Source organism: Cervus elaphus, chromosome 20 (genome assembly GCF_910594005.1).
Source record: "Cervus elaphus chromosome 20, mCerEla1.1, whole genome shotgun sequence".
Lineage (NCBI taxonomy): Eukaryota > Metazoa > Chordata > Mammalia > Artiodactyla > Cervidae > Cervus > Cervus elaphus.
In genome coordinates, this window is record NC_057834.1 from 139,646,373 (window position 1) to 139,674,251 (window position 27,879).

The following is a 27,879-nucleotide window of genomic DNA, read 5'->3' on the forward strand; positions in this document are numbered from 1 at the left end:
AGGGCACAGGGGCTGTCGGCCGGGGGCTCTCGGCGGCCACAGGGGACAAGTGGGGCGTTAAAACAGTGGGAGTGACAGACTTGAGTCCGTTAAGGAAGGAGAAGTCGGTGGGTTTACACCGACGTGAGTAAACACACGATGTGGCGTGTAAACGGAGGACACTCTGCGTGCCCAGCGCTGGGTCGCCGTGCGTGTCCTCAGCAGGGAACGTCCTTGCAGGGGGATGGACACACCATCGGCTTCATGGGGTGAAGGCCATCACTGCTGCAAGCGCCTTTCATGGTTCAGGAAACACCTGTCTGTGCAGCAGGAGAGAGAACACGGCCAAGCAGGCAGGGCAGAATCCTAGCGTTTGCTGAGTGTGGATCCAAAGTGTGAGGCGTGTCTTGTAGGTTTCCTATAAGTCTGACTTTCTACCAGACACCTCGTTCCCCTGCGGAAGGCCTTCCCATGAGAACCCCAGAGCCCTGGGCACATACCTCGCCACCCTCACTGGGAGGCAAGCCTGCCTGGCTGGGGAGAGCACAGGTGGCCCTGTCCCAGCTCCCGGGGTCTGCGATGCTAGAAGCAGCCAGCTGGCCACACTGCGCCCCAGAAAACCCACCATTCACTCACTACGGACTTGTCGCTGATTCACTTTTATGTGTTCATCTCGAAACCTTGATACAGCCCCAGCGCTGAGTCAAGGAGGGGACACAAACCAGCCGCAGTGTTAATTTTCAGTTTTAAAATAACCTTTGCCGCGTTTGTTCACGGTGCTCGCCCAGCCTTGGAGGAGAGTTAGCTCCTAGAAGCAGCCTTGTAAATGTCGGTTGTTCATCTTCTCATCTTCGGGACAATACACCCCAATTCCATCATTCCGAAACAAGCACACTAAGTGTTTTGGCAAAATCCCTCCTGATGTGTTGTCAAATGTATTTGGGGCTGCCTATCATACAAGTTCCCATTCTGCACACTTCTTTTAGTGTTACACCATGAGCATTTTCCAGTGCCTTAAATTTGCTGTGAAAACCTGCTTCTGCTGACAGTATAATATTCCATCCTGTGGCTATGAGTGCTAAGTTACAGCTCTTTGCGACCCTATAGACTGTAGGCCCCCAGGCTCCTCTGTCCATGGAATTCTCCAGGCAAAAATACTAGAGTGGGTTGCCATGCCCTCCTCCAGGGGGTCTTCCCAACCCAGGGATCAAACCCACGTCTCTTATGTCTCCTGCACTGGCAGACAGGATTGTTACCACTAGCGCCACTGACAGTAATTCTTTTAACCAGTTACAAGCTGTGGACTGTGTGGGTGGCCTCACTGTTTCCTGGGATGCTCTAGTGCACATCCAGCTTACACACACCTTTGTCCAGGTCTCTTGTTCTTTCCTTTTCATACAACAAGTTCCTCATCCACACCCTCCTCTGGGGTGAAGGGGGCTCATCGCCTGAACTGAGTCAGCCTGGAGGGCACTGCTTCTGGTCCCCCAGCTTCCAGGCCACACAGGGCACCTGTGGTCCAGCTGACGATGGTGTGGGGGCAGTGGGCAGGCCCCGGGACAGAAGAAGCGAGAGGACACCGCTCCTGTAGCTCTGAGACTGGGCGGCTGCCCAGCTGGACAACCCCCATACCTCCTGCGCAGGGGGCCCAGCCTCAGCACCTCAGGGTCTGTAACTAGTCCTCTACAAACTGGCCATGTCTTTCACGAAACGTCCACTGTGTGCGAAGCAGTGCTCTGCTCCCAGCCCCAGGACTCCGTCTGAGTGCCAGGGGCTGAGTCCAGGGCCACAGGAGGGGCACGCTGTCCTCTGAGCTGCTCCAGGGTCTGGGTCTGGAGCCAGACACGCCCCCTTGGGCCCTCAAACATTCCCTGCCACCTGCTCCTGGCTGCGGGGGCAATGCATAGGCAGCCCAGAGGCCTGCTGGAGGTGGGGGCTGGGATCCCAGAGGAGTGACTGCTGTCCCAAGTGCGCCTGGCAGGGCGTGGGAGCAGAGACACTGGGTCTGCACTTGGAGGCAACACGTGGGGGTGGGGGCCACAGAGCTCAGGGCAGCAAAGTCAGGCTGTGCTGCGTGCAGGCTGCTGTCCCTGTGGTGTCCAGGGCCCCCGGGGACTTGGGATCTTGTCCTGGGGGACACCTGGCTGAGGGATGACAGGTGAGGGAAGAAGGTGGCTTTACTGGGGGGGAGGGGAGCAGGAGCTGTGGTCTGCTGGGGGGCGTGGGGGGTGGGGAGCGGTGAGGACTGCTGGAGGCTCAGGACAGGGCCTGGCCCTCCTGGAGAGGCCGCCCGGGTGGAGGGGCTCAAAGGCCTGGGCTCAGGGCCACAGGCAGGGCCACGAGGCCCGGGAGGAGACCAAAGGGTAGTCACGGGGAGGCCCTGCCTGGACAGTGGAGGAGGGGCAGGGCGTGCAGCCCAGGAGGGCCTGGGGGAGGGCTGTCCTCCAACCCACCCTCTGGGGAACTCTCTCCAACCCCCCACCCACCACAGGCCCTGACGCCAGCCCTCTGCCCACCCCCAGGCCTCACCCTGGTACCATGGCAGCAGCTCCGGCCCCCTCAGGCCGCTCTGGCACTCCTGTGGCCAGGAGAGGCCCGCCCGGCACACGGGGTGCTGAGGGAGGGCCAGCCTCTTCTCTGCGGGCTCTGGTAGCCAGGGCCCCACCTTGCCCAGAGCCCTGGGCCCGGCCCACAGTTGTCCTGTGAACAGGACCCCAGTCCCCAGCTGTGCTTGTGGAAGGAATCCTGGTTCCCCAGAAAGCTGCCAGGAAATAAAAGACATGCCTACATTTTTGAAAACAAGCTTATAAAAGGCCTTGGGGCTTTATTGTTTTATTTCTGGCAGAGACGTCAAAGCAGGAACCGAGGCCCCGCCCTCTGTGATCTGATGTTTGCAGAGCTGGGTGCTGCAGCCTCGGGACCCCCGCTCCCCTCCAGGCCGGCCCGCCCAGCCCAGAGCAGCCCCTACCCAGCAAGGGTGGCTCCAGCCAGCCCCAAACTGCCCAGCTCAGGGACCAGCCAGACACACGTCTCACACTTCCAGCTGCAAGTGGCCTGAGAGAGTCTCCAGGACATTTCCACTCCTTCCCCACTTTATCCAAGTCGGAAATGCCACCAGGCGGTCTCTGCACTTTCTCCTGGGTCGGGGAGGGCCAGCCCTGCTGTCAGTCCCCTTCCTGGCCACAAACACCCCCAGTCAAGGGCAGGCCTCCTCCACACCCCACGGGCCACCTTCCTGCTGCACATGGCCCTGGGTCTGTCCCAAGGGACCGGCAACTCCCCCCACCAAGATCCTCGCCTGCCCGGGTCCTAGGGGAGGAGTCAGCACCTGCGGCTGCTCGCCCCACGTGGTCTGCTCCATCCACACCGCCTTAACGGGGCAGCCTTGGAGCGAGCCCCACCCCGGGGGGCCAGTGCTTAGACCCCAGGAGAGGAGGACCCTACTGTGGGCAAGCACAGCAAAGCCAGCACTGCCCCCAAGGCCTGCCTGGCCTTGGGAAGACTGGAGGGTGGCCACGGGGAGGCCCTGGACGTCAGGAACTGCAGGGAAGTGGGGGGCAGGAGGGGCTTCGGAGCCAAAGTCCTGCAGGCCGCTCCCAAGTGTCCTGCTCCCTTTCTGCCCCGGGGGTCTCCCTGCCTTTCTGCCAGCACCCCAAGGTGGGGGGAGCGGGCAGACCGCCAACCCCGCTGGCTTCAGGCCCTGAGAGACAGTGGGTACAGGACCCCGGCAAACGGCCAGGCCCATGCTGGGTTTCTGATCCATCAGCGACTGAGGCGGTGCGGGCCCTCGCAGGGGGTCCTGGTCGCATCCTTTCTCCTGTTTTTCTGTCTCTGCTGTGTGTTTCACCAAGTGCTGGCGCAAGTAGGAAAATAAGACTGACATCTTGTGGAGGTTGTACTTGCAGGTCCCTGAGGGGAGCAAACACAGGGTGGGGGTGGACTGGGGCTCCCACAGGGGTCCCCACACCCCCGGGCCCTGCCCCGCCCGGGGGTGTTCTTCTGTGGACAAAGGAAGTCTGAGGACTGCCCTGTCCAGGTGGGAGCGCTGGCCAGCGGCTTGGCCGCTCAGCACGGGGCCCGCGCCTCCCCACCGCGGTCCCGGCCCTGCTGGGCCCTGGCAGCGGAACAGGGCCGGCTTGTTCTGCCTCCTTCCTGGCCCACACCCCGTAGGGAGGGCGGCAGCCATCTGAGGCGGGCCCGAGAGGGAGCCGGAGGCGGCCAAGTGCTGGCGGGCAGGCCGGAGGCCTCTGCACACGCCGCACGCACCTGAGCCCGGGCTTCAAAGGCAGGAAGGAGACTAGGCGGAGCGTCGGCGGAGCCCCGCGGCCGGGCCAGCTGCGAGGGGTGCCGGATGCGGGCCGGGCGGGCGGGCAGGTCCTCCGGCAGGTGGCCCAACCCCGGGACCCTGCGGCCGCGGCCTCGGCCTCCTGTCCTCCTAACTGCGTCCCCCTCCAGCGCGGCTCCTCACCCTCCACTCCGTTAACGTACACCCAGGCTCAGAGCCCGGACCCGCCCCAACGCGGGCTCTGAGCGCAGGCCCCGCCAGCCAGCCACGCCCATGCGCCACGCCACGCCCCTACGCTCTCCACGCCCTCCAAGACCACGCCCCTCATATTCGCCCCGCCCACCCGCACACTCGCCCTGACCACGCCCCCGCATCCCTGCTGAGGTCGTAGTCCTGCACCTGCCTTTCTCCAACTTGTTTAGGTTCCTCCATCCATATTCTGTCTACCTATTTACAATTAAAATACATTCAAGCTACTGCACAATTGCACTCACCTCACACGCTAGCAAAGTAATTCTCAAAATTCTCCAAGCCAGGCTTCAACAGTACGTGAACCGAGAACTTCCAAATGTTCAAGCTGGATTTAGAAAAGGAAGAGGGACCAAAGAGCAAATTGCCAAAATCCGTTGGATCATAGAAAAAGCAAGAGAGTTCCAGAAAAACATCTACTTCTGGTTCATTGACTACCCTAAAGCCTTTGACTGTGTGGATCACAACAAACTGTGGGAAATCCTTCAAGAGATGGGAATACCAGACCACCTGACCTACCTCCTAAGAAATCTATATGCAGGTTAAGAAGCAACAGTTGGAATAGGACATGGAACAACAGACTGGTTCCAAATCGGGAAAGGAGTACACCAAGGCTGTATAGTCTCACCCTACTTGTTTAACTTAACTTTAACATCATGCGAAATGCCGGGCTGGAGGAAGCGCAAGCTGGAATCAAGATTGTTGGGAGAAATATCAATAACCTCAGATATGCAAATGACACCACCCTTAATGGCAGAAAGCAAAGAATAACTAAAGAACCTCTTGATGAAAGTGAAAGAGGAGACTGAAAAAGTTGACTTAAAATTCAATATTCAAAAAACGAAGATTGTGGCATCCAGTCCCATCACTTCATGGCAAATAGATGGGGAAGCAATGGAAACAGTGAGAGACTTTATTTTCTTGAGCTCCAAAACCACTGCAGATGGTGACTGCAGCCATGAAAATAAAAGATGCTTGCTCCTTGGAAGAAAAGCTATGGCCAACCTAGACAGCATATTAAAAAGCAGAGACATTACTTTGTTCACAAAAGTCTGACTAGTCAAAGCTATGGTTTTTCCAGTAGTCATGTATGGATATGAGAGTTGGACTATAAAGCAGGCTGAGCACCGGAGAATTGATGCTTTTGAACTGTGGTGTTGGAGAAGACTCTTGAGAGTCCCTTGAACAGCAAGGAGATCAAACCAGTCAATCCTAAAGGAAACCAGTCCTGAATATTCATTGGAAGGACTGATGCTGAAGCTGAAGTTCAAATACTTTGGTCATCTGATGCGAAGAACTGACTCACTGGAAAAGACCTGAAGTCAGGAGAAGGGGATGACAGAGGATGAGATGGTTGGATGGCATCACTGACTCGATGGACATGAGTTTGAGCAAGCTCCGAGAGTTGGTGATGGACAGGGAGGCCTGGAGTGCGGCAGGCACGAGAGAGTCAGACACGACTGAGCGACTGAACTGATAATTAAAATATATTATTTAAAATTTTAATTATTAATACATAGATCATCTTCAAGGTGTTCATCAGTTTCACCACGGTGGACTTTTGGGGTTGTTCCTACTTTTAGACCATCCTTATTGGTGCTGTTTGCGAAAATCCCTGAATGTGTGCAAGTGCACGTGGGCGCTGGTGTAAGGTGGGCCCTGCAGGGAGAGGGGTGCACCTGCCACTCCAACCCTGACCCAGTGGTGTGGGCAGGTGAAGATGCGGTCCTGATGTTCTTTTTTATTCCTGAGGCTGAGCACTGGATTTCCTCATTTGTAAATGCACCAAGTCTTTTCCCTTTTCTACTGAGTTTGCTTTTTTCATGTTACTTTATGAGAGTTCTGTATGTTCACTGGGTCACAAGTGTTGTAAATAGATTTTCCCTTTTTTCCTGCACCTATTTCACTCTCTATAGTGGTATCTTGGGTGAACAGACACACTTGAGTTTAACATGGTAAATGAATCCATCTTTATTTTTAAGTTCAGAGGTTTCTGTGCCTTATTTTAAAAATTCACCCCAAGGCATGAATACATTTCCAGACATCCTCCCACCGCCCAACAGCCTCACTGCTGTGTGGCTTGGTCGCTCACACCTGTGCCCGTGCATACGCACACATGAAGCAGGCACGTGACTCCACTGGAAGGAAAGCAGCCCCTTTGGCTGTGTCCCCTTGCCCGAAGGTGCGCATGCTTGGGCCCATTTCTGTGTCTATTTAGATCGCCTCTGATATTTTTAGGACAGTTTTAGAACTGATGGCAGGGAAGACCTGCATGTTTTTTGTTTGACTTATCCTTGAGGACTTGATATTTTCTGTCCTACATAGATGGTGTCTTTACTTAGTTTCTTTTCTACTTACTTCTACTAACATTCTGTTAATGCAGAATCCCAGTTGAGCTCTTACCTTTTCTAATATTATAGTTAAAACCAGACCAAACCTCTTATTAATTTTACTACCTTATCCAGATTCTTTCAGGTTTTCCACATTCGCGTTCATGGCATTTGCAACTGGTGATTGTGGCATTTCTTCATTCCTAACCATTTTACGCTTGGTTTCATTTTTCACCTTGCTGTGCTGACCGGATACCTGTATCCAGCAGGATACAGGTAGTGTACTGTTAGCAGGACCCAAAAAAGGAAGTGGCCCAAGTTTCACAACTAAACGTGTTGCTTCTTCCTGTTTGCTCTCAAGATGCCCTTTTATCAGGTTAGGATGTCCCTTCATGGGCCTCCCAGGTGGCGCTAGTGGTAAAGAACCTGTCTGCCAGTGCAGGAGACATGAGAGATGTGGGTTTGATCCCTGGGTTGGGAAGATCCTCTGGAGGAAGCCCTGACTACCAACTCCAGTATTCTTGCCCGGAGATTCTCAGGGATAGTCATATTCCTATTCTCATATTTGGGGAATTTTTATCACATGTGGATGTTGGCTATTACTAGATACCATCTCTATTCCTACAGAGGTGATTGATGACTATATGATTCTCACATTTAATCTGTTAAATTGGTCATTTAAATTAATATTTTCTAATGTAAAGGCACACTTGCATCCCTAACAAAAATCCAAGTTGATAATGATTAATTATTTACCCAATTTAGAATATTGCTGGATTCACTTTGCTAATAATGCATTAATATTTCAGCAGACTTTATATGTGTGATTGGCCCATTATTGACTGGCCTTGTTAACTTTTACCATCAAGGTCATACAAGCCTTGTAGAATGAGCTCTTCTGTCTGGAAGAGTCCGTGCGCCTCTGGACTTATCTCCTGGATGTTTGGTAGAACTCACTGGAGCTGCCACCTGGACCTAGAGCTTTCTTGGTGGGAAAATTTTGAACACTAATTAGATTTCTTTATGATTATATATTAAAAAATAGGTTGTCTGTTTCCACTCACATGTGGTAAGCTGTTTTTCTCAGGGGAATATCCACTTTATATACAATTTCAAGGTTATTAACATAAAATTGTTGAGCTCTGGGGTTTGATGGTACTTTCCTGACATGCCTGCATCAGCCTGTCACTGCTTCCTGGAGGCTGCCCGAGGCCCACGGCTCCCAGGCGGCTGCTGGGACCCATGGCGAAGCAAGCACACCATGTGGCTCGCACTGGTGTCCCTGGCTTTCCGGGTCCCGCGAGGCCACACGGAGGGGCCCAGGCAGGTGGAACCCAGACTGTGGGTTTGCATCACAGCCAGGAAACCCTGGGCCTGGGGGCTCCACCTCTCTGGGGCAAGCCTGCCTTTGTCCCCAGGGGAGACCACACTTTGTCCAAGGCCAATCTCTACAAAGACAAGCTCAAGACCCAACCCAGGCAGGGAGCGGACAAGCAAAGCATGCAGACCGCCTCCCTCATGGCACATCTTCCCTCTGGCTCTGGGCCAAACTCAGATTTCCACCCAAGTCTACCATTCGGCCCGCCTCTCTGATTCTTTGGGCCAGCAGAGGCCAGGACCGAATCCAGGTGATTTGCTGCCCTCAGGACTCCGAGCAGTGGGAGGAGCTTCTGCCACGGGTGACAGGTGCAGCCAGCTGTGCGTGGATCCCACAGAGGCCGGAGTGCTCCACGGCCAAGCCTCCGTCCACCAAGACCCATGACTGTGCAGACTGCCCGCTGACCTCAGACACCCTCCCCAGGGATCACAGAGGCCACGGGAGGGCCCAGAGGCAACTCCCGGCCTACACTGAGGAGCCCCCAGGCACAGGCAGACCCCCGGCCCATCCGCCCATTACCGTCCCTGTCTGCAGATGTGGGGGGACTCCGGCTCTCGTCCAGGGTCTGTTAGACCTGACTCCGAGCTCCTGGCCCACTGGTGTGGCTAAGGACCGAGGCCATGTTGCCCAGCACTTGTGGCCTCAGTCACTACACACAGCGGACCCCCAGCCCAAGTGTGAGTTCCTGCCCGGGGGATGGAGACAAGGCCGCACCAGCGTGTTTCCCGTGGGGGCAGGGCCCGCACCGGGGCGGCAGGTGCCGCAGAGCAGTGTGTGGCCTGAGCTTCCTCCATCTCCAGAGCTTGCAGACGGGCCGCGAGCCCAGCACAGGCAGGTCGGCAGCCGATTGCTGCCTGACTCCAGGGGGCTTCAAGCACTGGATCTAGGGTGGGAAGACATCACCCAGAGCCAAGAGGTCCCCGCTCAGGAGCAGGTTTAGCAGCCACGAAGCCAGCGTGCCCGTCCTGGTCACGTAATTCACCCGCACCCCCCCACCCCCCGCCATCTGCTGCTCACACACACCCAGGCCTCTCCCCAGGGGGCTCAGGGTCAGAAGCAGCAGCATTTGTATAAATTTACAGACACCGCTGAAGCTGAAGCTCCAATACTTTGGCCACCTGATGCAAAGAACTGACTCACTGGAAAAGACCCTGATGCTGGGAAAGATTGAAGGCGGGAGAAGGGGACGACAGAGGGTGAGATGGTTGGATGGCATCACCAACTCAATGCACATGAGTTTGAGCAAACTCCGGGAGTTGGTGATAGACAGGGAGGCCTGGTGTGCTGCAGTCCATGGGGTCGCAAAGACTCAGACATGACTGAGCAACTAAACTGAACTGAGCAGACACCTTACATCCCCCTCAGCGGCCCCCAGGGCCTGCGGATAACAACTCAGTATTCTCAGCCAAGTGACCGTGTCTCCATGACCGGGAGCCCTGTCATCCTGCAGAGAGGATCATCGGAACCCCGCCGACCCTGCAGGCCGGCTGCACGGCAGGGCACCAGCCAGGCTGGGCAGTGCTGCGGTCAGGGAGAGGGACGCCCCCCCCCCCTTTGCCCTGGCCCCTGCCCAGAGGGCAGCCAAAGAGAGCCAGACCCTTCCTGGGGCCACGTTCTGTGAGCAAACAGGGCCGGCAGGGTGGACAGGGCAGAAGACCTTGGGGTGATCTTGAGGCGGCTGGCCACGGGCTCGTGACACCAGGTGCCCTCAGAGGGTGGGGAGGCGGGGTGCCCATCGGACCGCTGACTCCAACCTCTGCAGAGGCAGGGGTGCCTCTGAGACACCCCTGTCACTGCCACACACAGAGTTCCAGGGGGTGGATGTTGGCAGTGCCGTGGCCAGAACGGGCGGGTGAGTCTGGAAGGGCAGCATCGTCATGGAAGCATGTCGACAGTAGTGAGCGCCCACCCCGGCCACGACGGGCCAGCGTCTGCACCCACAGGCGTGGTGAGCGGCGGTGGCTTTGCTGCCCAATGCAGAGCCCTTCCTTTCACCGGGTCCGTGGTGGTGGCCACGTCTCTGGCCCCAGGAGGGCCTCGGGGCATCCCCACCAGTCCCGTCAGAGAACAGACACCCCTGGGTACCCTCCCGAGGGCCCGGGTCATGAGAGCAGCAGCTGGGGTCTGTTGCCATGGCAATGGGCCCAGCAGGGGCCCCCTTGGTCCAGTGGCAGCCGCCCCAGGACACTGGGCTGCAGGCCTCTCTGCGAGGTCGGGCAGTGACCCGGGGCACGTGGTGGCCGCCAGGGCTCTGAGCAGCCAGTCGGCGTGTGCACTTGTGGGAACGCAGCCGGGCGCCCTGAAGCACGGCCATGGAGCCCGGCCCAGGCCATCTGTGTGACCCCGGTGCTCAGAGTGTGCTTTAAAGGGCCGTAAAAACAAAGGAGCAGTGAAGCCTGTATGATGGAGACCGTGGCCCCAGACGAGTGTGTTCACCGTCTGGCCCTGCACACAGCAGTCAGCAGACCCTTAAAAACCCCCGCCCCACCCCCGCTGCGGGTCAGGACAAACCTGGCGCGTCTGCACCCTCAGAGCACCCCCGCAGTCGGGGCTGGAGCGGGATGGGTCTGACCATCGCCCTTCCCCAGAGTGGGCTGGGGCTGGACGGCTGCTGCCCCCCAGTGGACGCCATCGGGTCCAGCTTAGCTGGACTGTGTGTGAATCAGGCAGGCTTTAGGGGGACCCCCTGGAACTCGAGGTCCCGCCAAGCCAGGGCTGTGCTCCGGGTGCTGGGGCGGGGCTGAGCCCCCAGGGCGGCGGCTGTGCGCGGCGAACCCAAGCCGGCCCTTTCTGATTGGCCGCCCACCCTGCTGGCCCTTCCCTTGTCAGTGGTCCAGTCCAAGTCGGCCCGTCCCAGTGGGGGATGGGGGGGACAGAGTCACAGACCCCGTGGGTCACGCGCCGCTCCTGCAAGCTCCCACGGGGAGCGGCAGTGTCCCAAGTTTTACACCGGATGCAGCGGGCGCTGACTCGGGCAGGGCAAGGATGCGGCTCTGCGCTGGGCTCCCGGCTCCAAGTCCTGCTGCTGCAGGCGCTGGGGTCGGGGTGGGAGGGGTCTGTGCCACGTGCCCGCCCCTCTGCACATGCGGGGCCCTTCAGAGGAGACCCCAGACACTTCCCCGACAGATCCCACTCCACACACAGAGGCCACGTGGCCCAGATCCACCCACAGGGTCCTGCCCCCGCTGCAAACCCATCTAAGCCCCAGCAACAGGACCCTGGCATCTTCTGTTCCCTCCGGAGCGCGGCAGTTAGGGGCCCACAGCGGACCTGCCCTCCACCCCAGCACAGGGGCGCGAGGGGGCGGGCAGAGCGGCGGCCCCTCCTCCCCCCTCCCTGCAAGGCCGCCCCCAGAGGCCCATGCTCAGGAGCACCGCCCGCCGCCGCCCCCTGCCTGCCCCCTCTCCTCACCTCTCTTTCTCTTTCATCTTCACCACTGAGATGTAATTCACACACCCTACAATTCTCCCTTCATGCATCACAGTCTTGTGGCAGAGGGACTTGAGCTGTGTGCTCAGTCGCTCAGCCCTGCCTGACTCTGTGTGACGCCAGGGGCTGAAGCCCGCCAGGCTGCTCTGTCCATGGGCTCCTCCAGGCAAGAACACTGGAGTGGGTTGCCATGCCCTCCTCCAGGGGAGCTTCCCACCCAGGGATCCACCTCACGTGTTTCGTGTCTCCTGCATTAGCAGGTGGGTTCCTTACCACTGAGCCACCTGGGAAACCCCCTGAAGGGACTCATGTAACTCAGTGAAGCCGTGAGCCATGCCATGCAGAGCCACCCGGGACAGACAGGTCGTAGTGAAGAGTTCTGAAAAATCGTGGTCCACTGGAGAATGAAATGGCAACCCACTCCAGCATTCTTTTTTATTCCAATCCCAAACAAGGGCAATGCCAAAGAATGCTCAAACTACCATATAACCACACTCATCACACGTTAGCAAGGTTATGCTCAAAATCCCTCAAGTTAGGCTTAAGCAGTACATGAACTGAGAACTTCCAGATTACAAGCTTGGGTTCAAAGAGGCAGAGGAACGAGAGAACAAATTGTCAACATTCACTGGATGATGGAGAAAGCAATCCAGTTCCAAAAAAAATCTACTTTTGCTTTCATTAATGACAGTAAAGCCTTTGACTGTGTGGATCACAACAAACTGTGGAAAATTCTTAAAGAGATGGGAATACCAGACCACCTTACCTGTCTCCTGAGAAACCTGTATGCAGGCCAAGAAGCAACAGTTAGAACTGGACATGCAACAATGGACTGGTTCCAAAGTGGGAAGGAGTACATCAAGGCTGTATATTGTCACCCTGCTTATTTAACTTATATGCAGAATACATTGTGCGAAACACTGGGATGGATAAAGCTCAAGCTGGAATCAAGATTGCTGGGAGAAATATCAGTAACCTCAGATATGCAGATGACACCACCTTAATGGCAGAAAGCAAAGAGGAACTACAGAGCCTCTTCATGAAAGTGAAAAAGGAAAGTGAAAAAGCTGACTTGAAACTCAACATTCAGAAAACTAAGATCATGGCATCCGGTCCCATCACTGCATGGCAAATAGAAGGGGGAAAAGTGGAAACAGTAACAGACTTAATTTTCTTGGGCTCCAAAACCACTGCAGATGGTGAGAGAAGCCATGAAATTAAAATCTACACTTGTTCCTTGGAAGGAAAGTTACGACAAACCTAGACAGAGTATTAAAAAACAGAGACATCCATTTTGTCGATAAAGGTCCATAAGGTCAAAGATATCGTTTTTCCAGTAGTCATGTATGGATGTGAGAGCTGGACCATAAAGAAGGCTAAGCACCGAAGAATTAATGCTTTCAAACCATGGTGTTGGAGACCATGGACTCTTGAGAGTCCCTTGGACTGCAAGGAGATCAAACCTGTCAGTCCTAAAGGAAATCAATCCTGAATATTCATTGGAAGGATTGATGCTGAAACTGAAGTGTGAATACTTTGGCCACCTGATGTGAAGAGTCAACTCATCAGAAAAGACTCTGATGCTGGGAAAGATTAAAGGCAAAAGGAGAAGTGGGTGGCAGAGGACGAGTTGGTAGGATGGCATCACCAACTCAATGGACGTGAATTTGACCAAGTTCCCGGAGATGGTGAAGGACAGCAGAGCCTGGTGTGCTGCAATCCATGGGGTCGCAAAGAATTGGAGATGACTTAGCGACTGAACAACAGCCCTACAATTCACCCTCTTACAATTCAGTGGCTTTTCATGTATTTTCAGAACTGTATGTCTGTCACCACGATTGCCCTTAGAATATTGTCTTCAACCCAAAAGCAACCTTGCACCCCGAGCTACCACCCCCCAGCTTCTTAGCACGCCCCGACCTGGGCAATCACTAATCCACTTTGTTTCTATGGATTTGCCTATTCTGCATGTTCTGTATAAGTCGAATCACACGGCCTTTTGTGACTGGCTTCTTTCACTTAACGTTTTCAAGGTTCACTCATGTTGTGGGCAGTGTCAGTACTTCATTTCTTTTATTTGCCAAAAATGTTCCATTTATTTTTAATTTATCCACTCCTTCATTGATGTGAACCTGGACTGCTTGCTCCTTTGGTTGTTGTTAATAGTGCTATTGTGGACATCTGTGTACACACTTCTGTGTGGACATGTTTTCGGTTCTCTTGCATGAATACAGATATATTCCCAGGTGTGGAATTGCTAGGGCAGTTATTCTATGTTTAACCATTTATTCTATGTTTAACCATACTATTTTCCACAGTGGCTGCATGCTTTTACATGCCACCAAGGGTATGTAAGGGTTCAAGTTTCTTCGCATCTTCACCAACATTTGTTATGATCTTTTTCCCCCATGATCACCATCGTAGTGGCTATGAAGTAGTATCCCAACTGTGCTTTTTTTCAATATTTTATTTATTTCTCTCTTTTTATTTATTTGGCTGTACCAGGATCTTAGTTGCAGCCTGCAGGATCTTTAGTTGTGGCAGGTGGGATTTAATCCCCTGACCAGGGATTGAACCTTGGCCCACTGCATTGGGAGCACAGAGTCTTAGCCGCTGGACCACCAGCGAAGTCCCTCTCACTGTGGTTTTGAGTTTCACCTCCCTGACAATTAGTGATGCTGAGCATCTTTTCATGTGGTTATTAGGCATTTGTATATCTTCTTTGGAGAAATGCCTATTCAAGCCCTTTGCCCTCCTTTATTGGGTTGTCTTTTTCTAAAGACCATTTTTTAACAGCAGTTTTAAGTTCACAGAAAAATTGAGAGGATGGTACAGAGATTTCCCATATGCCCCCTGCCCCCCCTCGTCGACCACCTCCCTTTTATCAGCATCCTCCACCAGAGGGCACCTTTGCTGTAACTGATGAAGCTACACGGATATATTGTTATCACCCAGAGTCTGCAGTTTGCACTCAGGTTCAGTCTTGGCGCCGTGCATCCTGTGGATTTGGACAGATGTTACGTGCTGCGTGTCCCTAGATGCGGCGTCACACACAGTGTTTTCACTCTGTGCTCCTCCCTCCATCCCTCCCCCAACCCCTGGCGACCACTGATCTTTTTACTGTCTCCACAGTTTTACCTTTTCTAAAATGTCATATAGTTCAAATCACATAGTGTGTAGCCTTTTCAGACTGACTTTTTTACTTAATATGCATGTAGGTTGCATCTGTATTTTTTCATGATTTCATAGCTCATTTCTTTTTAGTGCTGAGTAACACTGTGTTGCCTAGATGGACCACAGTTTAATTATTCATTCATCTACTGAAGGCTATATTGGTTGCTTCCAAGTTTTGGCAGTTATGTGTGAAGTTGCTGTAAATGTCAGTGTGCAGGTATTTGTGTGGACAAAAGTTTTCAACTCTTGGCTAAATTCTAAGAGTCACAATTACTGGATCATGTGGGAAGAGTATGTTTAGTTTTCCAAGAAACTGCCAAACTGTCTTCCAAAGTGGCTGCGTCGCTTCCTTGTTGCACCATGAGCAATGAATGGGGAACTCTGTCACCCACACCCCCCCACACTTGGCGCTGGCAGTGTTCTGGGTTCTGGCCGTGCTGAGGTGTGCAGCGCTGTCTCACTGCTATTCCGGTGTGCATTTCCCTGATAACCTACGAGGTGGAGCCTCTTTTACACATGCTTATCTGCCTGCACATCTACTTTGGTTGAGGGGTCTGTAAGACTTCTGGCCCGGTTTTTGACCAGGTTGTTTGTTTTCTCACTGTTGAGTTCTGAGAGTTCTTTGTATATTTTGAATAAATCTTTATCATGTTTGCAAATATTCTCTCCAAGTCAGGCTTTTCTTCCCACTCTCTTGATACTAGCCTTCACCGAGCTGAACTTTTTATTTCCTTTATTTATTGCATTAGTAGAACTTCCAGAACAATGCCAGAAAGGATTGGTGAGGGGGAAATCCTTGCCTTGTACCTTATCTTAGTGGAAAAATGTCTCGTTTCTCACCAGAAAATATGATGTTAGCTGCAGGTTTTTTATAGATGTTTTTTATCTTTATCAAGTTGAGGAGGTTCCCCATCTTCCTAGATTACTGAAAGTCTTTATCATGAATGGGCGCTGGATTTTGACAAATGCTTTTCATGCCTCTATTAATATGATCGTGTGATTTTTCTTTTTGAGCCTCTTAATGTGGTCGATCAAATCAATTGGTTTTTGAATGTCAAACCAACCTTGCATACCTGAGATAAATCCCAGGTATGGTTGTGGTATATAATTCTTCCTATACAGTGTTGGATTTGATTTGCTAATACTTTGTTGAGGATTTTTATATCTATATCCATAAGAGATATTGGTCTCTAATTTTCTTTTCTTGAAGTGTCTCTGTCTAGTTTTGATCTTAGACTGATGCTGGCCTCATAGAATAACTTAGCCATTACCTCAGCTTCTATCCTCTGAAAGAGATGGTAGAAAATTTGTATCATTTTTTCTTAAATGTTTGGGAGAATTCATCAGTGCACTCACCTGGGCTTGGTGCTTTCCACTGGAGAAGGCTGTCATCATTGATTAAATCTCTCTAATAAACATGGGCCAATCCAGATTGTCTATTTCTTCTTGTGTGAGCTTTGGCAGATTGTGTCTTTCAAGGAATCAGTCCATTTTACCTTACCAAATTTGTTGTTATCAAATTTGTTGTTGTTGTTTAGTTGTTAAGTCATGCCCGACTCTCTGCGACTCCATGGACTGCAGCACGCCAGGCTTCCCTGTCCTTCACCATCTCCTGGAGCTAACTCATTGTGTCGATGATGTCATCCAACTATCTCATCCTCTGTGTCCCCTTCTCCTCTTGCCCCCAGTCCTTCCCAGCATCAGGGTCTTTTCTGATGAGTTGGCTCTTCACATCAGGTGGCCAAAGTATTCAAGCTTCAGCTTCAGCAATTGTCCTTCCAATGAATATTCAGGGTTGATTTCCTTTAGGATTGACTGGTTTGATCTTCTTGCTGCCCAAGGGACTCTCAAGAGTCTTCTCCAGCACCACAATTCAGAAGCATCCATTCTTCAGCACTCAGCTTTCTTTATGGTCCAACATTCACATCTGTACACGACTACTGGAAAAACCATAACTTTGACTAGATGGACCTTTGTTGACCAAATTATGTCTCTGCTTTTTAAAATGCTGTCTTGGTTTCTTGTAGCTTTTCTTCCAAGAAGCAAGCATCTCTTAATTTCATGGCTGCAGTCACCGTCTGCAGTGATTTTGGAGCCCAAGAAGACAAAATCTGTCACTGCTTCCACTTCTCTTCTGTTTGCCATGAAATTATGGGAACAGATGCCATGATCTTTTTTGAATGTTGAATTTCAAGTCAGCTTTTTCACCCTCATCAAGAGGCTCTTTAGTTCCTCTTCATGTTCTGTCATTAGAGTGGTATCATCTGTATATTTGAAGTTGTTGGATATTTCTCCCAGCAGTCTTGATTCCAGCTTGTGATTCATCCAGCCTGGCATTTCGCATGATGTACTCTGCATATAAGTTAAATAAGCAGGGTGACAATATGCAGCCTTGTCATACTTCTTTCCCAATTTTGAACCCAGTCCGTTGTTCCATATCTGGCTCTAACTGCTGCTTTTTGACCTGCATACAGGTTTCTCAGGAGACAGGTAAGAGGGACTGGTAGTCCCATCTTTTTAAGAATTTTCCACAGTTTGTTGTGATCCACACAGTTAATGGCTTTAGCATAGTCAATGAAGCAGAAGCAGATTTTTTTTGGATTTCCCTTGCTTTCTCTATGATCCAAGAGATGTCGGCAATTTGATCTCTAGTTTCTCTGCCTTTTCTAAATCAAATGTATGGTCATAGATTTTTTTTCACATTGTGTGTGTGTGTGTGCTCAGTCATGTCCAACTCTTTGCGGCCCCATGGACTGTAGCCTGCTAGGCTCCTCTGTTCATGGGATTTCCCAGGCAAGAACCCTGGCATGGGTTACCATTACCTCCCCCGTGGAAACTCCTCCCCCGAGGAACCAAGCCCACATCTCCTGCACCTCCTGCACTGGGAGGTGGATGGCTTCTTGGTTCTGTTCTGTTTTGCTCTGTTTCACCACTGTGCCCCTGGGAAGCCCCCATCCCTTTATTATCCTTTCAATCTCCCTGGCATCTGTACTAATACCCTCTCACTTCTCATATCTGTAATTTCTCATATCTGTAATTTGTCTTTTTTTTTCATAGATAGCCTGGCTAGAGGCTTATCAATTTTATTCATCTCTTCAAAGAGCCAGCTTTTGTCTTTGTTGATTTTTTAAATTGATCACCCATCTTCAATTTCATTGATTTCCCCTGTCATTCTTATTACTTCTTTTCTTCTGCTTTTTTGGATTAAATCTGCTCTTCTTTTTCTAGCTTCCAAAGGGGGAAACTTAGATTATTGATTTTAGACTTTTCTTATTTTCTAATACACATTTAGGGCTCTAAATTTCCCTCTTGGTACTGCTTTCACAGCATCTCACAATTTTTGATAAATTACATTTTTATTTTCATTTAGCTCAAATATTTCTTAACTTCTCCTGACATTCTTAATGCCCCATGTGTTGTTTAGAAGGGTGTTGTGTAACCACCATGTAATTGGGGCTTTTCCAGTTATTTTTGCTATTGATTTCTAGTTTAATTCCAGTGCGGTATGAGAGCAGATATGTAGAATTTCTATGCTTTTCAGTTTTTTAAGGTGCATTCTACGGCCATGGATGTGGTCTGTGAACACTGGTGAATGCTCCTTGTGAACTTGAGGAGAATGTGTATTCTGCTGTTGTTTGGGGAAGTGGTATGTTGATTATATCTAACTTTCATAGTGTTGTTGAGTTTGGTTATGTCATTTCTGATTCTCTGCCTGCCAGATCCATCCATTTCTGGTAGAGGAGTGTTGAAACCCCCAGCTATATGGTGGGCGTGTCCATTTCTCCTTGAAACTCTGATAGCTGTTGCCTGTGTAGTTCAATGCTGCTGGGTGTACACACATTAAGGATTGTTATGTCTTCTTGGAGAATTGACCCTTTTATCATCATGGAATGCCATTCTTTATCCTTCATAACTATGCTTGCTTTGAAGTCAGATCTGTTTGGAATAAATATAGCAACTCTTGCTTACTGTTGACTAGTGTTAGCATGATATAACTTTCCCCATCCATTTACCTTTCATCTATATGGGTCTTCATATTTAAAGTGAGTTTCTTGTAGGCAACTTATGGTTGAGTCTTGTTTTTTGGTCCACTCTGACAATCTGTCTTTTCACTGGTGCTTTTAGACTATTGATTTTCAGAGTGATCACAGATATGGTTAGCTATATGGTTAGCACAGGTATTAAATACCTACCACGTCTGTGACTATTTTCTGTTTGTTACCTTGGTTCTTTGTTCCCACTTTGTCTCCCACCCTTTCTGGCTTGTGTGTGTGTGTTTCTAATTGAATGATTGACCTACAACAGTGTTACTTCCATATGCAACACGGTGATTCACTATTTCTGTACATTAAAAAATGACCACCACGATAAATGTAGTTACCATCTGTCACCACACCACGTTACCACGCTAGTGCTGACTGTATCCCCCACGCTATACACCCGTCTCTGTGACGCACTATTTTGTAGTGGAAATCTGCACCTCCCCTTAGTCTCCCTCACCTAAGTTGCTCACTGTCCCACCACCCCTCCCCTCTGGCAAACACCTATTTGTTCTCCACGAGTCTGACCCTTTCTGTTCGTTTGTTTGTTTTTTTTTTTTTAAGTTCCACATACGAGTGAAATCATACTATATTGTCTTCTCCATCTGACTATTTCCCTTAGCATGATACCCCCTAAGTCCATCCATGTTGTAACAAATGGCAAAGTTTCATGCTTTCTTATGGCTTAGTAATATTCAATTACATATATATCCGCCTTTTCTTTATCCATTCATCTATTAGTGGTTAGTTTGCTTCCATTATCTTGTCTATTGTAAATACTGCTGCTGTGAACATAGGGTGCATTATCTTCAAATTAGTATTTTTGTTTTCTTTGGGAAAATACCCAAAAGTGTAATTGCTGGATCATATGGTAATTCTATTTTTAATTTTATGAGTAACCTCCATACTGTTCTCCATAGTAGCTGCATCAATTTAAATTCCCAGCAACAGTACACATGGGTTCCTTTTCTCCACATCCGCAACAATATGTTTTATTTGTGTTTTTGACAATAGCCATTCTGACAGGTGTGATGTGATATCTCATTTTGGTTTTAATTTCTTTGATTATCAGTGAAGTTGAGCATCTCTTCATGTGTCTACTTGTCATCTGTATATCTTCTTTAAAAAATATCTATTCAGGTCCACTCCCCATTTTTTTTCTGGTTTTCTTTTTTGTTTGATTGTTTTCAACACTGAGTCATGAGGTCTTTTTATATTTAGGATATTAACCCCCCTTGTTGGATGTACAACTTGCAAGTATCTTCTCCCATTCAGTAGGCTGCTTTTTCATCTTGCTGATATTTTCCTTTGCTGTGCAAAAGCTTTTTAGCTTAAGTCCCATTTGTTTATTTTTGCTTTTGTTTCCCTTGCCTGGGAAGACAGAGTCAGAAAAGAACTGCTAAGACTGATGTCAGAGAGTATACTGCCTATGTTTTCTTCTAGGAGTTTTATGGCTTCAGGTTCTACACTTAAATTTTTAATTCATTTTGAGTTTATTTTTATATATGGTGTGAGAAAGTGGTCCAGTTTGAGTCATTTGCATGTAGCTGTCTAGTTTTCCCAGCATCATTTATTGAAGAAGCTGTCTTTTCTCTATATTTTGCCTCCTCTGTGGTAGATTAATCGACCTTATGTGTGTGGATTTATTTATGCACTCTCCATTCTATTCCATTGACCTAAGTGTCTGCTTTTGTGCCAGTACCATCCTGTTTTGATTACTGTAGCTTTATAGTGTAGTTTGAAACCAGGGTGTTTGAAACCTAGAGCTTTGCTCTTTCCAAGATTGTTTTGGTGATTCACAGCCCTTTGTGTTTCCATACAAATTTTAGAATTATGTGATCTGGTTCTGTGAAATTTGCCTTTACTGTTTTGATAGGAATTGCAGAATCTGTAGATTCCCTTGGGTCGTATAGTTATTTTAACAATATTAATCCTTCCAATCCATAAGCACAGTATGTCTTTCCATTTGTTTGTGTTGTCTTTAGTTTCTTTCATCAATGTCTTATAGTTTTCATATTACAAGTCTTTTACTTCCTTGGTTAGATTTATTCCTGCCTATTTTATTCTTTTTGATGAAACTATAAAGGGGATTGTTTTCTTAATTTCTCTTTCTGATGGCTCATTGTCAGTGCATAGAAACACAACAGATTTCTGTATATTAATTTTGTAACTTTCATCTTTAATTAATTTATTAGTTCTAATTGTTTTTTGTGGATTTTCTAATACATAGTATCATGTCATCTGAAAACAGTGACAGTTTTACTTCTTCCTTTCCAATTTGAATTCCTTTTATTTCTTTTTCTTGTCTGGTTGCTATGGCTAAGACTTCCAAATACTGTATTGAATAATATGGGGAGAGTGGCATTCCTTGTCTTGAATTTTGTCAAAAGCATTTTATGCATCTACTGAGATGATCATATGATTTTTATTCCTCAATTTATTAACACAATGTATCACATTGTGTTATTTGCAGATTTTGAGCCATCCTTAGGTTTTGGTTTGCTTACATAGGCTGCCAAGACATTAGAGCCACCTCAGTCTAGTGACTTCTTTGTTTAATTACTTTAAGACAACTAATCCCAGTATACTAATCCCAGTATATGTTCAAATAACACTATAGTACTTCTCAGGGAGTGTGAATGCCTTTGTAACAACAACATAATACTAATCATCCCCCCTCCTTTGAATCATTGCTGTCATACCTTTTACATATTATATGATTGAATACATTATTGGTATTATTATTTTAGACAAACTGTTGTCTGTTAGATCAATTAAGAGTAAGTTTTAATTTTACCTTCATTACTTTATTCCTGCTTTATTAAATATATTATTTGAAAATATTTTTCTGTTTTGTGGGTGGCCTTTTTACTGTGCTGATAGTATCTTTTGATGCACAAAATGTTTTTAATTTTGATGAATTCCAGTTTGTCTATTTTTCCTTTTGTTGCCTGTGCCTTTGGGGTCATTGCCAAAGCCAATGTCATGAAGCTTTAGCCCTACATTTTCTTAACGAGTTTTATATTTTTAGCTCATATTTAGACCCTTGATCCATTTCAATTAATTTTGTAATGGTGTTAGAGAGGGATCTAATTTCGTTCTTTTGCATAAGAATATCCAGTTTTCCCAGTACCGTTTGTTGAAAAGACCATCTTCTCCATCAGATGGTCTTAGCAGCCTTGCTGAAACTCACTTGACCACACATGTGAGGGTTTCTTTCTGGGCCCTCTATGCTGCTCCTTGATCTATCTGCCTGTCTTTATGCCTGTGCTACATGGTTTTGATTACTGTAGCTTTGCAGTCAGTCTTGAAATCAGAAAGTGTAAATCCTGCAATGTTGGTCTTCTTTTTCAAGATTATTTTGGCTATTCTCTATTTCTCTGAATATAGCAAAGTTTGCTAGTTTAGAGTCTGTGTCTGATAATTCCAGTGTCTGCTGTTTCTCTTCCTTCTGCTTATTCCTGTTAGCAGTGTCTCACTTCCTTGCACGCCTGATCGTCGGAGTAACTCGAGGCCTCAGATGATGCCATCTTCCTCCAGGCAGAGTTTTTCTTTACTCCTGCCAAGAACCTGGTTCCCAGTCAGAAGCTGCCTTAATCTAAGCCCCGGGCTTGCAGTGCCTGGCTGGCCCACGTGTTGGAGAGGTGGAGTGAGTGCCGGCATGGGGACCATCTACTCTGGGTTAACCCTGATCATGACAGAGGCCTTAGCGATCCCGGCCTCATGTGGGGGTTACCAGATTCCTCACCTCGAGCTAGCTCTCAGGTTTGACATTTTTCTCTTTCCCTCCATGAGGCTACAGAACTTCAGCTGTGGCTTGCATCTGTTGCTTCTACACCTGCAGATGCACTCACTTCAAATACTGGGCTCACCTCCAGTCTCTCCTTGTCTGAAACTTGGAATCGAAACACGTTCCCTTGTTCACTCTTTGTTGCCTTTCCGAGGTGTATTTATCTGCATTTTTCGTTGATGTGGATTACAGAGCCTGCCCTCACCCCAAGTGTTGTTTCTAAAAACACAGTTCTGACCTCAGTTTCCCAGGACAGGTCATGAGGGTTGACAGCAGACTCTGTGGTCATTAATTCCCTCATCTTGTCCAGCCCAGCCTGTGAGGCCAGTTCAGGATTCACACCATCCTGCAGGTGAAAAGCCAGAGCAGAGAGAGGCAAGGCTAACCTGCCTGCTGGCCACAGAGCTGGAGGAGGTGGGGTTAGCGCAGGACCCTGTTGTGTCCGACCACAAGGACGCCGCTCCACCTCCTGTGTCCACTGTGAGGAGTCCTGAGCACAGGCATCCCCATCTGGCCATTGAGGCCCTCCCACCCCTGGCCTCCTGCTCACCCCTGCAGACCTGCTCAGAGTCTGCCCTGCCCTTCTGAAGCCCCTGTCGGGAGTGGGACTAAAGAGCTAGGGCCACTGGGCAGGTCTGAGCCCCCCACCCTCCCAAAGCCAGGGCACACACTGGAGGCTCCCCACCCCACGCTGACAGCCCCAGGCGGGGCACCATCAACCGCAAACAGGTCAGAGCCTGCGCCCCAGGAGGGGATGGAACAGGCCTGGGGACCCCAGGTCAGGAACCAGGAACTGTCGGGCCATCCTAGAAATGCCCGCCCAAGGCTGGCTCAGCCTCAGGGGCACCCAGTGGCTGAGGCTCGGAGGCCCCAACTGGCCCCCCTCTCACTTTCTGCCCCAACAGGTGAACAACAACGGGATCATCTCCTTCCTGAAGGAGGTTTCTCAGTTCACCCCAGTGGCCTTCCCCATCGCCAAGGACCGCTGCGTGGTAGCAGCCTTCTGGGCGGACGTGGACAACCGGCGAGCAGGGGACGTGTACTACCGGGAGGCCACGGATGTGGCCACACTGCACAGAGCTACGGAGGACATCAGGCGCTACTTTCCCGAGCTCCCGGGCTTCTCAGCCACCTGGGTGTTCGTAGCCACTTGGTACCGCGTGACCTTCTTCGGAGGCAGCGCGTCTTCCCCCGTGAGTGTTCCGTCCTGGGGCGGGGAGGACATCCCTCTGGGGCCCAGGGTCTCCCTCCAGGCCCCTGCCTTGCTGGGCTGGGCCAGATGTCATCCCCATGCCATGCCCAGAGGGGACAGTGGGGCTCAGGGACAGAAGCCACCTGCCGAGGTCACAGGGCCAGGCTGGAGGACGGCAGAGCCAGGACCTTCCTGGCCACCTGGAAACCACCCACATCCAGGGAAAGGCCAAGTGCCCCAACACAGCAGCTCACATACTCGGGCTGTGGATGGTCTGTTGGGGGTTTTAACAGGACTATGATGGTGAGTCAGGAAATGTGGGCTCTTTCTGTAAACATTACTACAAAAGAAATTTCACATGCGTGAACTTCTGTTTACAAAGGGCCTATTAACATTTCTATACTTCCTTTGTTTTTTCTCATCACTAGTTTGTAAGAAAAATGTCTTTTTAACAAAAAGGAAAGGAAAAGAACCCACAACCCCGCCAGCAGGGCAGAACCATTCCGTGTGTGCTGTTGTGTACAGACCCACAAGATAGCGAATAAACGGAACCACCTAGACTGTGCTGCTTTGTGAGTGCTTCCTTCAGGCACTCTGCATTCTGTGTTCTTCTACGTGTTTGGTTACAGTTTCACCTCCGCAGAGTCATTTTATCTATTACCTCTCCGCCTGGGACGAAGGAGGCGCCCAGGGTCCCTGCTGAGCGGACATTCTCCTCTTTGCAAACCCAGTGGTGTCTGTTTCAAAATGATTGCCTTGTGAGACAGGGACCCGAGACTCTGGGCTTGGGATGGAAGTTAGTTTGGGAGCTGGGAAACAGGAAGCCCTCCTCCCCAGGGGCAGCTGCAGGAGCAGGTGGATCCACAGAAAGTGGCAGTCCGGCTTCAGGCATGGCCTCATCCTCCTCAGAGGCCTGGGCCTCCCAGCCTACAGAGCCCCTCCACTGCTCTCACCAGCTGGGGTCCTGCCCCCCAGACCTCCCCCCACGCCAGCCAGCAGCCGTCCATCTCCTCCCTGACTTCCGAGGCCTAGCACTAAGTCTGCCTTCCTGAAGGCAAGCACTCGGTCTCCATGTCACCTTTCACCGTGGGGCTCCCCGCCTGCATGCCCCCCAGCGTGGCAGCACCTGCCCTCAGGTGGCCCCCAAGGGTGCTACACAGCCCCCAGTGGGTCGTGAAGTCAGATCCTGCACCCGTTGCCAGAAGGGAAATGGTTGCCCACAGAAATCTAATCTCCCCTAAAATCGTGCCCAGTCACGCTCGCGAAAGCCACAGCTGAGTGACGTGCCGCAGCCCTGCCACACACACTACTGTTCCCTGCCTGCCAGCCATACAGGGATTTCTAGCAATGGTGAATCATCGGCTACTTGCATTCTATTGTGAAGTTTCTGTTCATACCCTAGCCAGTTTTTCTGTAATGTTTTTGTTCTTTTTCTTGTTGATTCAAGGAAGTTCTAGTTGAATTAAAGACACCACTAGTGCTTCTGCCACGTGTATTATAAAAACATTTTTCAATTCACTGTTTGTCATTTGATTTGGCCTTATGACACTTTTTGAAGTCAAATGTATAAATCTCCTTTTTGGTTTTTGCAGTTAACCACCATCAGGCTTAGAAGTCCTTTCCCGAGATGCTCTACGTATTTGCCTATATTTTCTCCCAGGGTGCTAATGGTTTCATTTAAAACCTTACTTGATTTGGGATTTATTTTTCTAAATAAGTGATGTAAAGCTCTGATTTAATTGTTTCTCAGTGTTTCCTATTTGTCCCACGATCTTTTCTTAAACAGTTTCACCCTTTGCCCAATCTGAAATAGAAGCTCTTATGTATGTTTTCATGGAGGAGGATTCCATGAAAATCAAAAAAATTAATGATTAAAACCGCTTTTCCTCATTTCCCCTTTTTCTTTTTACCTGTTTGCCCACTCCACACGCGCTGGTTTGTGGCTGTGGTCAAGCAGGCACGGCCCCTCAGTGCCCCCAGGCCCGCAGGCACAGGGTCTGCTCCCGGGGCTGTGGGCCCCCACACCCCTCGTGGGCTTATGCCCTCCCCAGGCATCAGACCTGGGGGGCAGACCAGGGGGCCGCCACCTTGTGGCGAGGCCATGGGTGGGGCCGCGCTCAGGCCCATCTTTGGCAGGTCAACACGTTCCAGACGGTGCTCATCACGGACGGCAAGCTCTCCTTCACCATCTTCAACTACGAGGCCATCACCTGGACCACGGGCACACACGCCAGCAGCGGGGGCGACGCCAGCGGCCTGGGGGGCATAGCGGCCCAGGTAGGGGCCCCGTTCCCCGCCGCCAGGTCTGTCACGAGCCGGAGAGGCAGGTAGATGGCCCTCCCCGCACACACAGCCAGGGCAGAGCCTCTCACGGCCGGAACCGAGGAAGCGTTCCGGGCGCACACGGCCAGCCTGACAGCGCTAGCTGCCGCCGGGACAGCTCTGTGTGCCCGGCTGCGCCCGGGTGGCCTGGCCGCGGCCCTGCTCTGAGGGTCAGTGCCCAGCAGAACATCCCAGGCGTGGAGGGCGGTCAAGTGCGCCGCCCAGGGTCTGGGAGCGCTCCGCGCCCCCTGCCGGCACTCCACTTTCTTCTAAGATCACACTGGCCCCTGGCCCCAGGCGAGGCCCAGAAGCCCAGGAGTGAGCAGGAAGGGCGGTGGGGGGAGCTGTCGGGACCAGGACCCCGCAAGGTCAGCGCAGGAGGAGCCACGGGTTAGGGCGGGACCGGCTGGGACGCAGGGGGGCGCGGACACGCCTGACCCTTTAGTGCTCCCAGCTCGAGGCCACCGCGCGGGAGGTGGGCCTTGGGAGCTTTGGGGAGACCTGCAGACCCAGCCCGCCCCCGCCCCCCTCTCCAAACCCGCCCCCAGGCCGGCTTCAACGCGGGAGACGGGCGGCGCTACTTCAGCATCCCCGGCTCGCGCACGGCGGACATGGCGGAGGTGGAGACCACCACCAACGTGGGCGTGCCCGGGCGCTGGGCGTTCAGAATCGATGATGCCCAGGTGCGCGTGGGGGGCTGCGGCCATACAAGTAAGAGGATGGAGCAAGCGCTCGGGTGGCAGGCGGGCGGGGCGGGGCCTGGGGAGGCTGGTGGGGAGAGGAGGGGCGCCCCGGGCGCCGCCCTGGGGACGTGTGACTCCGGCCACCTGGGTTCCCTGCGCCCGGGCTCACCCCTGAGCCTCAGTCACCCCGGGAGACTTCCTGCCTCTGCTGTGGGGTGGGGGAGGTTTGCTGGAGACCTCGGTTGGCGATGTAAACGGGAGGCGTGGCGGTAAAGTTCCCCCAGGGCGTCCTGAGCGCCCCTGCGTGGACGCCTGTGTCCTCGGGAACTCTGGGAGCAGCCCTCTTCCCACCCATTTCCCAGCCTTGCTTCTTGGTGGGACTTGGTGCTGGGCGCGTTGGGCGGGGCCCCTGACGGAACTCAGAGCAGACGGGAGCAGGGTCCACCCCAAGGTCGAGCACATGGCCTGTGGAAACAGCGGGACTGACCACAGAAGGGTGTGTTCCTGCCACACCCACCCCCCAACCGTGTGACCCTGAGTTGCAGACCCTCCTGCAACCCTACTTATAAATGGCAGAGGCGGGGCGGGGCTCAATGACTGGTGCAGCCCCTCCAGCATCCGTGGAGGGTTGCTGATCACTGCCCCCGCCAAGTCTGTGGCCGGTGAGCCAGATACTGAGACCCCCGCCCCGCCCCGCCCCGGCAAGACCACCTCCCACTCCCATGACGACCACGGCCACAGAGAGGGACTGTTTCTCCTGAACTCTGTCCCAAGGACGAACCCAGCACAGAGCAGCCCCCAGACCCGCCTGGGGGCAGGCGCGCACACCCGGGGGCGAGGCTGGGGGCGGGGGGCAGGCGCGCACACCCGGGGTGGGGGGGGTGCTGGGGGGGCAGGCGCGCACACCTGGGGGGCGGCTGGGGGCGGGGGGCAGGCGCGCACACCCGGGGCGGGGGGTGGGCTGGGGGCGGGGGGCAGGCGCGCACTGCACCGAGGACTGGACACAGCCCTGGTGACAGAGCCCGAGC

General features: G+C 51.5%; 1 protein-coding gene across 2 annotated transcripts in view; it reads left to right on the forward strand.

Moving 5' to 3' along the window:
- SNED1 (sushi, nidogen and EGF like domains 1) overlaps positions 1-27,879 on the forward strand; it is a 73,342-nt gene that overhangs the window by 4,003 nt on the left and 41,460 nt on the right. For both annotated transcript variants that reach the window (XM_043875898.1, XM_043875899.1), the window contains exons 2-4: positions 23,560-23,847; positions 25,983-26,123; positions 26,717-26,879. In XM_043875898.1, the coding sequence (XP_043731833.1) occupies positions 23,560-23,847; positions 25,983-26,123; positions 26,717-26,879 (592 nt within the window). The remainder of the gene's footprint in view (positions 1-23,559; positions 23,848-25,982; positions 26,124-26,716; positions 26,880-27,879) is intronic.